Source organism: Volvox carteri (genome assembly GCF_000143455.1).
Source record: "Volvox carteri f. nagariensis unplaced genomic scaffold VOLCAscaffold_29, whole genome shotgun sequence".
NCBI lineage: Eukaryota > Viridiplantae > Chlorophyta > Chlorophyceae > Chlamydomonadales > Volvocaceae > Volvox > Volvox carteri.
In genome coordinates, this window is record NW_003307572.1 from 710,257 (window position 1) to 725,598 (window position 15,342).

At 60.8% G+C, this 15,342-nt stretch overlaps 1 protein-coding gene across 1 annotated transcript in view; it reads right to left on the minus strand.

The window, feature by feature from the left end:
- Positions 1-1,009: 1,009 nt before the first annotated feature.
- The window catches only part of VOLCADRAFT_93041 (uncharacterized protein), a gene marked incomplete at both ends in the record, with an annotated part of 17,321 nt that continues 2,988 nt past the window's right edge, over positions 1,010-15,342 (minus strand). The window contains 14 exons of the mRNA XM_002952392.1: positions 1,010-2,526; positions 2,713-3,784; positions 4,473-4,664; positions 5,169-5,470; positions 6,619-6,718; positions 6,791-7,006; positions 7,310-7,690; positions 8,455-9,918; positions 10,716-10,791; positions 10,895-11,020; positions 12,809-12,895; positions 13,433-13,524; positions 14,338-14,511; positions 14,731-14,830. Of these exons, the coding sequence (XP_002952438.1) occupies positions 1,010-2,526; positions 2,713-3,784; positions 4,473-4,664; positions 5,169-5,470; positions 6,619-6,718; positions 6,791-7,006; positions 7,310-7,690; positions 8,455-9,918; positions 10,716-10,791; positions 10,895-11,020; positions 12,809-12,895; positions 13,433-13,524; positions 14,338-14,511; positions 14,731-14,830 (5,899 nt within the window). The remainder of the gene's footprint in view (positions 2,527-2,712; positions 3,785-4,472; positions 4,665-5,168; positions 5,471-6,618; positions 6,719-6,790; positions 7,007-7,309; positions 7,691-8,454; positions 9,919-10,715; positions 10,792-10,894; positions 11,021-12,808; positions 12,896-13,432; positions 13,525-14,337; positions 14,512-14,730; positions 14,831-15,342) is intronic.

Sequence of the window (15,342 nt, forward strand, 5' to 3'; positions counted from 1 at the left end):
CCACCAAGCCAGCTCATGCCTCTGGCTAATCCCCAAACGACTACCGGTGTCTCTCCCTGACTTGACAGCACCGGAGTGCTGCTACTCCTCAGCCCTCCATCCCGCAAACAATCATATGTGTCTATATGTGCGTGTGGGGCGACCTGTGGTATGCTCAACAACCTCCAGGATGCAAAAAGCCGTGATAAATGTAAAGGCCTGCCTGCGCAATCCTGGACCTCGAGGACCAGCACCCAATCCTCCGGAGGTCCATCCTCCCGAGGCACCACCGGCATCCCGAGGTCGCACCACTTCCTCCTCCTCCCCCCCCCGCACTCGACCCCCATGTGGATAGACCGAGTGGGTATGTGGCGCGTCACGTCACGTGGGGCGACTGAGTGCCGGTAGGTAGGTAGGTAGGTAGGTAGGTAGGTAGGTAGGTAGGTAGGTAGGATGCATCCGAGGACACGACACGTCAAAGCGAGAATGGATCGTCCACCGGCATTCGATCACTCCCGATCATCAATATCACTCCACCGCCAGCTCTTTGCCCTCCTCCTCAGCTGCAATATCCCCCCCCCAAACTTCTGCACCTCCTCCTCCTGCACCTCCTGCTCCTCCTGCACCTCCTGCTCCTCCTGCACCTCCTCACAGCCTGCCACTACTTGCTTCTTCCACGGAGCCTAGCTTCCCTCAGATGCGCTCTCCACTCCTAAGTTCGCATTCGGGTGCAGCTCATCTCATCCTCTGTCATCACCTCCGCCTCTCTGCCCAATAGCCAATAGTTATCATCGTACGGCACACTGCAAAATTCCGCAACCAACCCTCACAGGTCTCAAACGCGGTATAAAGATAAGGAAAGAGAGAGAGAGAGATTAACAGTGCGGTGTACGGTACTGAAAAGCGTTCTGCATGTCCAGCAGTCTGCAGCCGCGACGGCTCCCGTAGCAGTCTCCCGCCGCTCACTCATTGTCAGTGATTTTGTACGGCATGAACTAATCGTCCAGGGCTGCAAACAGCCTGGAGTCTTTTAGCCGCTCGTAGGGGGCCCCGCCGCCGCCGCCGCCGCCGCTGCTGCCCCCGGCGGCGGAAGCAGCGCCAGTGCCTCCGTCAGCTGCGCCCGCACGAGAGCAGCACTGCCACCCAGCTCCTCCGCACATCCTGCGGCCGTACCGTCCGCCGCTGTCGCCGCCAGCAGGCCGTACCACTCCAGCAGGCATTCCGCAGCGTTGAGCAGCAGCGGCGCCGCCGCCAGCAGGCAGCGGCGAGTACGACCGTCCCTCGCGCGAGCTACACGTAGATGAGGCTGTAGATGCTCCTGCGCTGCTACATCCGCCGCCGCCGCCTCCCTTGCGCGCATGAGCAATCCCACGATGCCCGACAGACAGGCGCGGAAGTTAGCCAGCGCCGCACTGGACTCGGGCCCGGAACTGCTGCCGCCGCTCTGTACGGCAGCCCCCGCCAGCGCCCTCGCCGCCGCCAGCTGCGCCCGCGGCACCTGTTGCAGCAAATTCCACGCGCGCCCTAGCGTGGCTGCGGCGACGGCCATCGCCGCCGGCGCCGGGGGCTCCTCCGCCACGGTCATGTCAGCAGCACCAGCGCCGCCGCCACCGCCGCCGTCGCCACCCCCCCGTTGAAGACGCAGTAGCCCAATAGGTAGTGGCGGCAGCGGCGGCGGATCTCCGGTATCGATGTCCGCCGCCCGGAGATCGTCATCGTGGCGACTACCGCCGCCGCCGCCGCCGCCGGCGGCCCCCACAGGTCCCAAATGGCCGCCGCGTTGCTGCAAAACGTCCGTACGATTCAACTTCACTCCCAGCGGAACGACCCCGGGGGATAACGTCCGCAGATGCTGCTGGTGCGGCGGCAGCGGCGGCGGCGGCGGCAACAGGCGGCGCTGCGGCGGGCGGTACTGTGCTTGCACGGCATGATGCCACGCATACGCGCCGCCGCCAGCCCTGCTACTACTGCCGCTGCCAAGAATGCCGAAATCAACCCCCCCTGCGAGCTCCTCGTCCTGGCCGTCGTGGATCCCGCCGCCGCCGCCGCCGCCGCCGCCGCGTGCGACACCGACTGGCGAGGCTCCCGCCAGGACGGCTCCCGCCGCACTCCGTAGCGCCTCTCCACCGCCTGCTATTCGTACGGCAGGTACGACAACATGCATATTGCGGTCGCCACGTTCCTTGTGGTGGTCCACGGCAGCAAAAGGCGCGGCGGCATGGAGGTCTGCGTCGTCCTCCTCGGAGGCGGACGGCGGGTTGGGACAACCGCGAACAAGGTTAGGCAAGCGACGTTGCATTGGCGCCAAGGTGTGCGACACACCGGGATGTACGGCCAAAGGCCCTGCATCCGTGCCGCCGCCGCCGCCGCCGGCGGAGGTAGCGGCGGCGGCGCCGTCGCTGCCGTGCCGCAACGCCAGGAGCCCGGCCGTCCCTGTCGCCGGCAAAGGCCGCCGCTGCACCGGCGACGGCGGTCGCGGTCTGTCGCCGTACACCTCCCCTAGATCCTCCGCTTCATTCGTACCAGCGGCGTAGATGACTCTCTGAACTGCTGGCGGCGGAAGAAAACGACGCAGCGCTGCCCACTGTATTTGGCCAATGCCGCCGCCACCCGCCGCCGCCGTCCCCCCCGCCGGCGTCGCCGCCAGCTGCTGCTGCTGCTGCTGCTGCTGCTGCTGTTGTTGTTGTTGACGCCTTAATTGCAATTGCTGCAAGAGGTGCTGCTGCAGCACACGCTGGTAAGGCTCGTCTTGCTCGTACACTGGCGGATCCGGCGCCTCGATGCGCCGCCGCTGCTGCTGCTGCTGCTGCTGTTGGTGGTGCTGTAGCAGCAACAGCTGATCCGCCCTGGCAGCGGCCGCCGCAGCGGATGCCAGGGCGTCCAAGCTACCGGCGAGACTGCCGGCGTCGACGCCGCCGCCAGCGCCTAGCACAGCAGGGGCGGCGGCGGCGGCGGCGGCTGCATCGGCGGCGACAGCGGCAGGAAACCTTCCAGAGTTCAATCGGCCGCTTGTCACCACCATCTGGGGATGCTGCTGCGGCGGCGGCAGGGTTACGACATGCGGAGCAACGTCCGCTGCAGCAATGGCTGCCGCGGCGGCGGCGGCAGCGCGGCCGCTGGCGTCACCGCCACCTGCGCTAATAGCCTCATGCTGTTGCTGCTGCTGCCATCTGGGCCGCTTGGCGCTGCTGCCTCGGCCGACCGCCTCCAGCACATCTCCGCTGACGTCCACGGCAGCGGCGGCACCGCCGCCGGCTTCGCGGCGGCGCCCACCAGATCCGTACGGCACCTCCTCCTCCATATCCTCTTGATCCTCCTCGCTCTCTGCTGCCGCCGCCTGCTCCACCTCGCGCCGCCGCCGCCGCGAGCTGTCCAGCGCATCGCCGCCGCTGCCGGCCGCCGCAGCGCCGCCACCGTCTCCTCCTCCTCCTCCTCCTCCGCCGCCGCCGCCGGCCGCCGCCGCCGGCTTCCGTGGCGGCGGGTGGCTCGGGTCGGCGTCGCCGAGCGCCAGGTCAACGGCCCCGTCGACTTGCAACCGCATGAACAGCATCGGCCTATTCCACATGCAGGCGGTTACTGGCAGTTGGAGTGACATGCAGCCGTGCGAACCCGTGGGCCCTATGGTGCATTCCGTTTCCTCTAAAACCGCCTCCCGCCAGTTCACGTACGACACGTTGTCCCCATCCGCGCCGCTGGCACCTGCTCCAGTAGCGGAAGCAGCGCCGCCGGCCGGCGGGGTGAGGTGCAATACACGTACCACGACAGGACGGGGGTTGTTGAACCGCCGTTGGTCTGCTGGAAGGAGCTGATGGTTGGGTGGTTGCGAGGGCGGGGGGGGGAGCGGGGCGGGGGGGGAGAGACCGGGGTGAGGGGTGAGGGGGATCCTGGAAGGGGCCAACCAGCAAGGGTGATTAGTTCGTACCTAGCCAAACACCCGGCGGGTAATAATCACATGTACGACTGGACAGATCAGATACAGACACATGAATTGACTGACTTGACCTGACCAGGTGTACGACTTGAAGAGGGCCAAATCGGGAGGATGGGTGGGGGAGAGGTGGAGGATAGATGGAGGGAGGTCGGGTGGCACGAAAAACCCAAACCAACCACGCCAGCAGGAAGCGCCCGTGACCGAGGGGCGGGGTAGCGGTGGCGCGGCAACGGGTGGTGGGGAAGGTAGGCCCCTCAGTTCTGTTGCCGTTATGGATTATGTATGCATGTCTGTAACTCTGTATTGTATCGCGCCACTGCCACACGTACACGAGTTTTTGTTCCGAGGTTTTAAAACTCTAAAACCCCCCAAAAGCCCTAAACCCCCCAAAACCCCCCAAAACCTAGTTCAAACACAATGGCTTCCGTATTGGCACTACAAGGTTTTTTTGGTTTTTCTTGCTCTTATTCTCCACCAACCTGGACAACCTGGAACAGATTTTTAAAATCTCCCTTACCCTCCCTCGCTCAACTCCGTTGCTACTGTCCCTCCTCCGCCTCACCTCCAAGATCTGGGGAGGCACCGGCAGGTGCTTCTTCCCGCCCAGAATACCCGAGCTAGTACGGATAACAACTGGCTGCTGCTTGTTGATGTACTTCCGCCGTACAGCCAGTGGCAGCAGCGGCGGCGCTCGGCCAGCACCGCTGCCGCCACCGCCGCGGCCCCGTGCCATCACCGCCGCCGCCGCTGCTGCCTTCGCGCCGGACGGGGACGGGGACGGGCAGGAGAGGGAGCCCATAACCACCCACTTGGCGTTGCCAACTTGTTTGTCACTCGCCGCCGTCGAGGAGGGGCTTCGACGCAGCGGCGGCTGGTACGGCACATCCCCCGTGGCCTCGTCTGAGGTTCGCCTATCCCCCATAGCCTCCGTCAGCGCATGGGAAATCTGATGCCAAGCCGCCGCTGCCGCCGCCGCGGGAATATTCCCCCGGACCCCCGCCTCCGCCTCCTGCTGCTGCTGTGGTTGCGGCGACGACTGAGCGTCGTACATTTCAACCTCCATTCCCCCGTCGCCGTCGCCGTTTTCGCCGGCACCCGGCCGCAAAGCCCCGTCTATTTCCCCTTCCTTCCCCCCATCATAGCCGCTGTCCTGACTCAACATACGCTGCTGCTGCGGCTGCTGCGGCTGCGGCTGCTGCTGCTGCTGCTGCTGCAGCAGCGGCGGCGGCCGCGGCATGGTGTGTTCGTGCCGGGTGACCTCGTCAAGGTGCGCGCTCTCCTGACGCCGCTGATCATACTGCTGGCTGTACGGCTGCCGGCTGTACGGCTGCTCCTGCTGCTGGGGAGTCGGCTCTCTGCCGCCGCCGCCGCCGCCCTGCAGGAAGGGCGTCCCCGGGGGCCCCCCGGCTCGCGGTCTATCGTCCAACGTGACCGGCGGAAGGCATCCGCCTCCGTCGACCTCGTCCTGCCGTACGCCCCGCTGCGTGGCCTCTGACGGCCCGCCAGCAGCCAGGTCCGCTTCCTGCCGCTGCTCCCGCTTTACCGTAGGGCTAGCTGAGGCTGGTAGTCCGGCAGTAGCAACAGCGGGAGCAGGAGCAGGAGCTGCGGCGGCGGCGGACCCGGCGTCTAGGGCCTTGGGCTGTGACCGGTCGCCTGGCGGCTTGTTAGTGGCGGCGGCGGCGGCGGCCTGATTCGCTGTCGTCGCCTGCTGCAGCTGCTGCTGCCGCCAGGTACCTTCACCGTCGCCGCCACCGCCGGTGCTACAGCCTCCCGAGTCTGAACCTGTTGAGTGGGTCATAGCCGTGTAGTGGGGGTGGACTGTGGTTGAATACGTGGCGGATATGCACTCGATAGTGGTGGTGGATATCAGCCAACGGAGTAGTCATGTTAACTTTGGGGGGGTTAACTTCGGTAAAACCCTAAGAGGAAGTTCGAGGTCCGTAATCAAGATGACGGAAGGACGACGGCTCGTAGGGGCATACGTGTGCATGTATGTATGTATGTATGTATGTATGTATGTATGTATATGTATGTATATGTATATGTATATGTATGTATGTATGTATGTATGTATGTATGTATGTATGTATGTATGTATGTATGTATGTATGTATGTATGTATGTATGTATGTATGTATGTATGTATGTATGTATGTATGTATGTATGTATGTATGTATGTATGTATGTATGTATGTATGTATGTATGTATGTATGTATGTATGTATGTATGTATGTATGTATGTATGTGTGCATGCATGCATGTATGTATGTATGCATGTATGTATGTATGTATGACTTAGATTACACTGTGGGCTGCGAGAGCCGGCGGCCGAAGCCGAAACACAGCGCAAGGGTCGGGAGCACACAGCACAAGTCGGTTAGTCTTGTGTGCTCCCGACCCCGACTCAGACTGCCAACACTCTACGCAGCCACTCCGCAGCCCCTCCACCGGGGATGGCGCTGCAGTGAAAACACCACGAAGGGCTCTCAGGTCCCGCTAGAGCCAGTCCACAAGTCTCAGCTAGGTATGTATGTATGTCGCTAAGTACTCTTCAAGACGATCTTCTGCGGCCTCCTACAGACCGACAGACGGACCGGCATACATTCGGACATTGAAACCTCGACAGGTGTGACAACAGCTTGCATCAGCTCTACACATTCGTTGCGCTTCGACATTTCTCAATATTCCCTAAACAAACATACACACCTGCTGCTAAGGTGCCGCTAGCCGCCTCTAGCATTGTGGGTGTCGGCGTATGGCCCAATGGGGCTGTAGCAGCCGCAGCACCAGCAGCAGTGCTCGTGCTCTGGGGCGCAGGCCCGGGCATATGGGTGGATGCGGGTGCTGGCGCGTGTGTATGTACGACAGTGTGGACCACTTTGCCGTTGTTGTTGTTTGTGTTCGTGTTGGGCTGCCCGGCGGTGGGTGTGGGTGTGCGTATGCGTGTGGGTGTGGGAGCCGCCGCAGCCCCCCGGGCCCTCCTCCCCCGGGGGGACCGCAGCATGCGCTTGCCGAGACCTAGTTCCAGGGTGAGGTCCGGGAGCAAGCGGAAAAACTCGGTACGACGGCCGTACATGCGCTCCGAAACCACGATCTGCAGACAGGGGTTGAGATCAGAGGAAAGGAGGTCCTGCATGGGGCTTCTGCGGAGAGACGTGTGCTGGTGCGGGTGCAGGATGGCTGTCGGGTGGGGTGTCAGCTTGGGGGAGGGGGAATGTGTTGATCTGGGGTTTTAGGATTTTTGTGATGTCGTTTGCGTCTGTCGGTCTGATGTCCCCTTGTCTAGAAGGGGAGAGTAGCTCGCTCGCATCTGCATTGTAATCCCCGCCTCCCTCCCCCCTTCCCCCCTTTCCCGCGCTTTGAGAGGGCCGTAGGAGCCCCAGCCGTTGTAACCGACCTGAAGGGCCGACTTGCCTCCGGGTCCGCTTCCAATGGGGCACAAGGCTTCCTCGGCCCCGCCCCGCTCCTCCTCCTCCTCCTCCGCCACCGCCGCCTCCACCTTCACCTCCACCGCACCTTCAACGGCCTCGCCGTCCTCCTCCTCCTCCCCCTCGTCGCCCTCCTCAGTATCATCATCATCGTCATCATCTGATGCTTCTGTGTCGGAATTGCTGCCGCCGCCGCGGCTGCTGCTGCTGCTGCGCGCCCCTTGCCGCATCCGCGGGAACAGCGGAGCCGTACCTCCCGTACCGCGATGCCGTTTGGGCGGGTTAGGAGGCAGGACCAAGCTCCGCACCCGGACTGGTAGTTGACCGTTGCGCATGGGCTCTGGGAGAGCCTACGAAGAGGCAGCCGAGGAGGGAAAGCTGAGCTCAGGAGGGAAAATAAAATTACCCTCTAGGATTGCTTCACGATTTTTCTTGTTATAATACTTGTTACTTTCCTGTTAGCTTACCTGCCTAAACAACTCCAAATCTAGGCTTGTTGTTTGCGTCTTTTCAAATTTTCAAATAGCGAGATGATGACGACGAAAACGTTTTCTTGTTCTTTATGATTTATACAGCAGTAATCGTCCTTCTTAGTTAGTCGATTATAATTAGTTTGCGCGACCGCTCACGCTTAGCATCGACGTTGAATTGGCCCCACCTTCAAAGTTTTTTTAATTTTTCACGAAAAAATACTTTATGATGCAAGTTGCTTAACATTTGACAGAAATGATGGCGTCACCCAATATGTAAGCTATTGAACACGTGACATCAGCAGACAGACGAACGGGCAGGCAACAGACAGACGGATAGACGTACAAAATGGTAGACGGGCGGACAGCCACGCGGATAAGACAGGCAGACAGGCAAACAGACGGGGCAGATGAACGGGCAGGCAACAGACAGACGGACAGATGAACAGACAGACAGACAGACAGATGGACAGGCAAATGTGCGGCCAACTGTTGCCATATATATACATATATATAAAATATATATAACATATATATACATATATATACATATATATACATATATACATATATATGCTGCCCGGCGCCCCCTCCCGCCGCTCCATTCCCCCAACCCCTTTCCAGCCATCCACCTGGTGCCGTACCTGTACGATTTCCGACGGCAGTACGAGGTGTTTCGTGTCCCCCAGCCTCCCCGACCTCGGCGCGAGCACCTTGGGGCACTTCCGGTCCATGTGCAGCACTGTGAGGGGCAGCGCCAGGGAGGGGCCGCCACCACCACCGCCACCACCACCGCGGGCGGCGGAGGCGGAAGGGGGGGAAGCGGAGGAGACGGGAATAACGGAGGCGGAGGCGGAGGCGAGGCCGGCGGAGGCGGACGCGGGTCTGTTAGCTCCCGTGGCTGTGACCAAGGTTGGACCTGGCGGCGCCGCCGGAGGCTGTACAGATGACGCGCTCCGAAACCCCACCGCTGACGGCAATCCCGTGACGTCCGGTCCCCGACCGGTTGCCACCGCCATAGCTGCCGTACCGACGTCGTTTGATGCCGTCCGCCTAGCGCTACCGCCGCCGCTGCCAGCTGCCTCGGCACCGCCTGCTGCCGTACCTGCCATGACCACATCATCGCCGTCAGCGCTGCCGCTGCCGCCGCCGTCAACCCCCTCCTCGCCGCCGCTGCGGCGGGCTGCTGTGTCTCCAAAGGCATCAGCGGCCGATAATCCTCTCCTCACCTCCTGCCTCGCCCGCGAGCCTCCACCCACCACCTCCGCCAGGCGATCGGCACCGTCCTGTGCTGGCGCAAGGCCCGACGGGCCCGGCTCAAGCCCCGCCGCCGCCATCGGCGCAGCATCGCGGCCGTCGTCGCCGCCGCCCTCGCCACGACTCGCGGCCTCCACCTCGGGTCCCGTACCTTCACCACCACCACCACCGCCACCTCCTCCCTCCCCCTGCAGCGTATGCGCGGGGGACCCCCGGAAATACCTCTCCACGCCGGCCTCATCCGGAGATTGCGCCCGTAGCTGCGGCGGCGGCGATGTGGAGGCAGCGGCGGCTGCCGCTGCCGCCGCCGCAGCGGGAAAATCTCGCTGAGCTCCCACGGCGAGATGCTGCTGCCGCTGATCCTCGTGCGCGAGATACATATCCAAGTCCTCGTCGTACATGTACGAACTTGTCGATGGCCTTCCCGCAGCAACCGGCAGCTGCGGCGGCGACCATGGCAGCGTAGCTCCTGCTGCTGCTGCTGCTGCGTGTATGGCAGGCCTCCTTGCCGCCGACTCTGCGTGGCCGGGCGGCACCGTAGCAGGGGCATGGTACGGCGCGTACCGCGTGTGTTGCTGTGCCATGTGCAGGCTGCCGCCGCTGACGCGATGGTGGGTCCAAGAGGCATTACGCAACGGCTCTGCTCGATAATACCCTCCGGCCAGATCTTGTTGCAAGTGCGACGGCGGCGGCGGCGGCGGGGGTGGCACCTCGTCTGCTTCTGCAACCCTACTATGCGCGTACGACGAAGTGCCGCCGTAGTAGCCGTACCCGCCGCCGCGGCGGCCCGGGTGGACAAGGACTGGCGTTGCCGAGGGAACCCGCTGGTATTGCTGCTGCTGCTGTTGGTGCTGATATTGGTGGTGTTGGTGCTGTTGGTGCTGTTGGTGTTGGTGCTGCTGTTGGTGTTGGTGCTGCTGTTGCCGGGGTTGTTGATTCTGCTGCTGTTGGTGTTGGTATTGTTGCAGATACTGCAGCAGAACTTGATGGTCACGTTGCTGTTGCTCTTGTTGTTGTTGCTCTTCCGTTTGCGGCGGTTGCAGCAATCCCATGTCGTACACTTGTGATCTGGAGCCGCCGCCATCACCACCGTCGTCATCGCCATCGCCGTCGCGATCACCACTACCGCCGCCGCCGTCGGCGTACCGACTGCTACGCGGATGAGTACGATGTACGGCGGCACCTAGGTGTCCAGAAGATGACCGCTGTGGAAAGATGAGGTGGGCCGCCACGGGGTGTACGGCGGAAGGGGTTTCGGCGGCTGGCACCGCGGCAGTTGAGTCGCCCTCCCAGGCTCCAGCACACGGCGGCGCCGGGCTGGCGGCGACAGTCCTCGTGGGGCCAGCGCCGCCGCCGCCGCCATGGAACGGCATCACCCATGCCGTACGACTGTACGGCCCTGCTGCTACCGCCTTTGATGCGCCGCTGGCCGACGCAGCGGCGTAATCGGCCATTGTACCGCGTCTTGGGCTCCGCGCGGTTGCAGCGTCGGTGTCGGCGGCAGCAGCCGCCGCCGCCGCCGCCGCCGCGGAACAATTTGAACCGCCGCGTGCTTGTTGGAAAACTATTTCCACCCTAGAATTCGAATTCGGGTTTGGATCCAGATCTTGATCTAGACCTGGATCGCGGCCCGTGCGTTGGAACTGACCGCTCGAAGCTGGCCGGAGATTTGAATGAGGCTGTCGCATTGGGCCATCACCTGAGTCCCGCGCTCCCGACCATATCTGCATCAGTAAAAAGAATGGGCGCGGGCGGGCCCCAGGAGGCGGCGAACCCAATTGCGGTTGACCCGTGGGTCAGTACGTGCAGCAGACAGGCTCGACTTACAGACAGGATCGCGCACATTTCTCAATGGGTGGCAAATTGATCCCTGTCAGGATTAAGAGGAACGGTTTGGTGTCCGAGAAAGAAAAAAGCTTGAAGCGGTTGAACGTGTTATGTATCTTGGACGAGCTGAAAGGAGCCGTGAGACAGGGCGTCGCCGCGAAAGTGTTCACGCTTCAAACATCATCAATCAGCCCAACGTAATCTTGCAGGCATTTTGCCACGTTGTATGTCTGGATGTTTGAAAGCGTGAAGCTTAAATTAAGGTGGCCATTTGCGGCGAGCTTCAGTTGATGGAATTAAGACCTAGACCAAGTCCGTTGTCTAGGGCATTTCGTTGGCAGACTGCCCTCTAAATCCACCGCCGAGCAGTAATGTGAGGATGCCAAAGACCAAGGTACTTACCGAGCTTCGTGTTGCTCGTTGGTTATGTTGAACATCGCTTGAGCTGAGGTCAAGTTCGTAGGCCCGAACTAGGCTCCTCGGCGTTTCGGTATTACCAGCTGCCCCGTCGTTTTGCATAGTGGTAACTATGCTATGGCGTCAATTTAGTACGTTATATGTGTAGCGGTTTGGCCAAATGTCCCGTCCGATTAGGGAAATGGTCGTGTCAAGAGGACCCCAAGCAAAGCAAAACTGCAACCTGCATGTATGTTAAGTTGCATACATTAATCGCAAAAGTTGTATTTTCGTATGTATTAGAATTGAGTTGTAAAGGGATTGGCCTGCGTAAGGAGTGCAAACGAAATTGGGGGGCTGTACTTACATGAACGCGACTTTGGACGGGTCATACCTGCACCCGCCGCTGCTACCATTCAAACACGTCAATTGGAAAAATGTAATGATGATAGTATTTGCTTAAGTTAGTTGAAAATCAGCCCGACCTATGTAGCTAACTTCGAGGCGACCGGTAGCACACCGCCTTTCGTAAGCATAGGAGCAGAAAACCGAAATTAAATAATTGGACGAATCGATTACGTTTACAATCCAAAAGCGTATCTAGGCCAAAAAATGACCACATTGGTTTTCACAGCCCGCACCAAACGGAAGAGAAAAACGGGCCTGAGGAGATCGCATGCCTAGCAACTAATCGAAGCGAGCATCTTATAATGGTCTTATTCAGTTAATCATAAAATGCAAAATTGAAAAGCTTGAACCCAAAAGCCATTGGCCGCCTTTTGCAACACCCTTGGGTACTGTCTTGTACTGTAAACGTAGCCAATCGTTTCAGCCAGCTCCATGAAAGGCGCCGCACAGTAGGCGGGCGTCTCAGTTGTAAGCACGTCAAATGTTACCTACCAAATCCATGCAAAATAAGCACATGGACATCAACCTCAAACCGCTCCTGGCGCAGGTGCAAAGTCCAGCTCAAGCCTAATCCTTTCCACTAGGACTGCAATCTGTGAGGCTGAGTCAGCTGCGCGGCTGCCAGAACCCACCGCCTCCGCCCCTATCGGCGACACCCCTCCTCTCCTCTCGCCCTCTTGGGCCTCTTGATCCGCTGACGGCGTCGCTTCAACCGGCGGCGGCGCCCCCGCACCCGGCGACGCCGCGACTCGTCCAATCCCCCGAACCGTCGAGCCGCCTCCTGCATCGTCTTCCGTCGGCTCTCCCGCCAACCCCCCCACGTTACCCCCTTCCCCAGCATCCCCGGAACAACCGCCCTCCTCCTCCGCCGCCGCCCCTTTGAAACCATTCCACGAGGTTTGCCACAAGGCAGCCGGCTCGTCCTGAAGAGCCTGAGAATGTCCGTACAAGTCCCCGCCGCCGCCGCTGCCGCCGCTGCTACTGCTACTGCTACTGCTACTGCTGGTATCTGCATCCTTGCCTGGCTCCACTACTACCGGTGCCGAGATAGCCGCTGTTGTCTGGCCTCCCGCGGCGCCGCCGGGTGCAGCCGCCGGTGCCGCCGCGAACCGCTCGAGATACAGCGCCAGCTCGATCCAAGCATCGTCGTACCGTCGACTGAAGTACAACAGAAGGCCGTACTGGAGTTGCGCCTCTCTGCGTGTCGTGGCGATGTCAGTAGGGGGACCGAGACGGTCGGGGGGAAGGGGGTGAAACACGAACGAAGCCATGGCGTGTCTGTACGTGTCTGTCTGTCTGTATGCATGTGCGGGCGTTTGCGCTCCGCAGTAGTTGGGCCTCCCGGGGGATTGGGGAGCATTCGACAAATACTTTGTCGGGAAACGAACGGCGAGCAGCGAGCTGAATCTTTTAGGCATGCAAAGCAGCATAATGTACGACGCAAGGTAATGTACGATACGAGATCGTGTACAGCACAAGAAATGTGTCCTTTCTCTGGGCGATGAAACAACCGCCAAGAAAGAACCCAAAAGGAAAGACCTGCCCCCTTAGCGAGCGGGGTCATGGGAGGAAACAGGAACACACATACACACACACACACACCACGATGCGGCCGCCCGCCCTTCAAGACGGCTAAGACGGCTCGAAGGAGCTGTATCGGGACAACAACCCGACACCCACTTCGCCCCCCTCCTCCCCTCCCCACATGCGCCCCGTGTGGCCCGGAGAACCCACCGATCCCCGGGCAGCAGCCAGAGCCGCTTCTCCGCCGCCGCCAGGGCCCTTCGCAGCGATGCAGCCCGCACGCCGCTGGTTGGAATCGATACCTGAAAACAACCAACCAACAATTATTAGTCAAGTCAAGTAACAAAGCAATGTAATAATAAAAACCACCGGACGGTTGGGCAAACTGAAGGGGCAAAGGACGGTGGTGCCAGTCGTGGTGCAATTGAAACCCCAAGTGTTGACGGAGGGGGAAAGGGGGAGGGGGGAAAACACGAACCACACGAGCGAGGGAGCGAGCTGCTGTCAAGGAAAGAGAGCTGCGGCAGATGTGCAGGACGGTAGCAGAATTGACCAGTCGGCGGTCGTGAAGAAGCAGTCCTCGGGATGATGTTCGTAGTGATGACGACTGCGGAACAACCTACTACCTACCTGGCCGCCAAGACTAAAATAAAAGCGCAAGAAGAACTGTATCGCGAAGCCGTTATGAAGTAAAAGTAGGTGTAAAGGCGGCGAAAAAGTAATAAAAACTGACGCGAGAAGCGAAAGGGATGACCTGAGCCGGAAGAAAGTCTTGCCGCCGGCCTGGCGGCGGCATTGAAGAGGCTGGAGCAAAACTGGCTGATAAGCTGGTAATAAGCTGTGCTGGTGATATGCAAGTGCTCCTTCCTCCCAACCCCCCCAAAACTAAAACGCGCGCCCAACCCAACCAACCCGACTATCCTAGTCCGGCTAGCCGACCGAAAACCAACGCGATATACCGACAAAGCTCGAACCCCTAATGGGGGAGTGGGGCGGGGGAAGTGGGGAAAGAGAGCGGAACGGAGGGGGTAAACTGCAATGCACCACATCACATCACCAGTGAAGCAGGCCCCCACCCCCACCCCCACCCCCATCCCGGCCCTCCCCTCTCCTACCATGTTCTCCAGCGCCGTCCTCGCAGTCAGCGGAGTCATGGACCCCGGCTGGGGCGAGCAGCCCACCGCCGCGGCCCAGTGCACGTCCCGCAGCTCCCCCAGCAACGCGGCGAGCAGCGTCCGGCGGCACGCGGGCTGCAGGGAGGCGGGCTCCACGCCGAATATCTCACACACCTGGGTGCACCCGGGCGGGGGGGGCCGGGGGGGAGTATTGGTTGATGAGTTGTGTACGGCATGTGTGTATTGTGTGGTGTATGGGTTGCGGGGGGTGGGGAGTTGGAAATCCTTGACGTGGAAGAGTAGGTCGAGGGTTGCGGGGGAAGAGGGGTAGTGGTTGCCGGTGTCACACACGGGAAAATACGGGACCGCACGCCATGTCGTACAGCTCCTTACCTCGTCCAGAAGCAGCAGGCCTCCCCTGCCGTACGGGTCCACCAGGAACCGCTGACCATCGGCGGTCAGGGGGGCATCCACGGGCCACAACACAAAGTACCTGTATGTATGTTGTTACAGGGTGGTTAACTTCGCCAGCGGCCCCCTTTCCCGGGGCAGTCCCTGCTCTCCCCTGCTAGAGGGGCACCCTAATCCGTCACCCCATCCGACTTCAGAATGTATTCGTTGGGTTCGGCAACTCACCACCAGCATCCAACCAAATCTAGCGGATCAACGGCGCATCAACTTAGTTCCTGGTCAGCTCGCAAGTTGATATTATCACGTCCTACACCGTCCATAAGATGGGGGGCCACCTCCCATTTCATCACTCCTCAAACACCCGAGGAGCCGGCAGGCGGATTTGAACCCGGGTCGACTGGGTCAACTGGGAGCAGAAGTCAGGCCTTAACCTCTGCCAGCCGCCTGCCTGTATGTATGTACGTATGTATGTACGCGTATGTGTGTATGGAGGTTTTACAGCCCGGAGGAAAGGGCGGGGGGGTACCAGATGTCTGTCAGTCTGTCAGTTGCGTCGTGGCACCTTAGGCCGCCGCCTGCACCTCACCTCGCCCC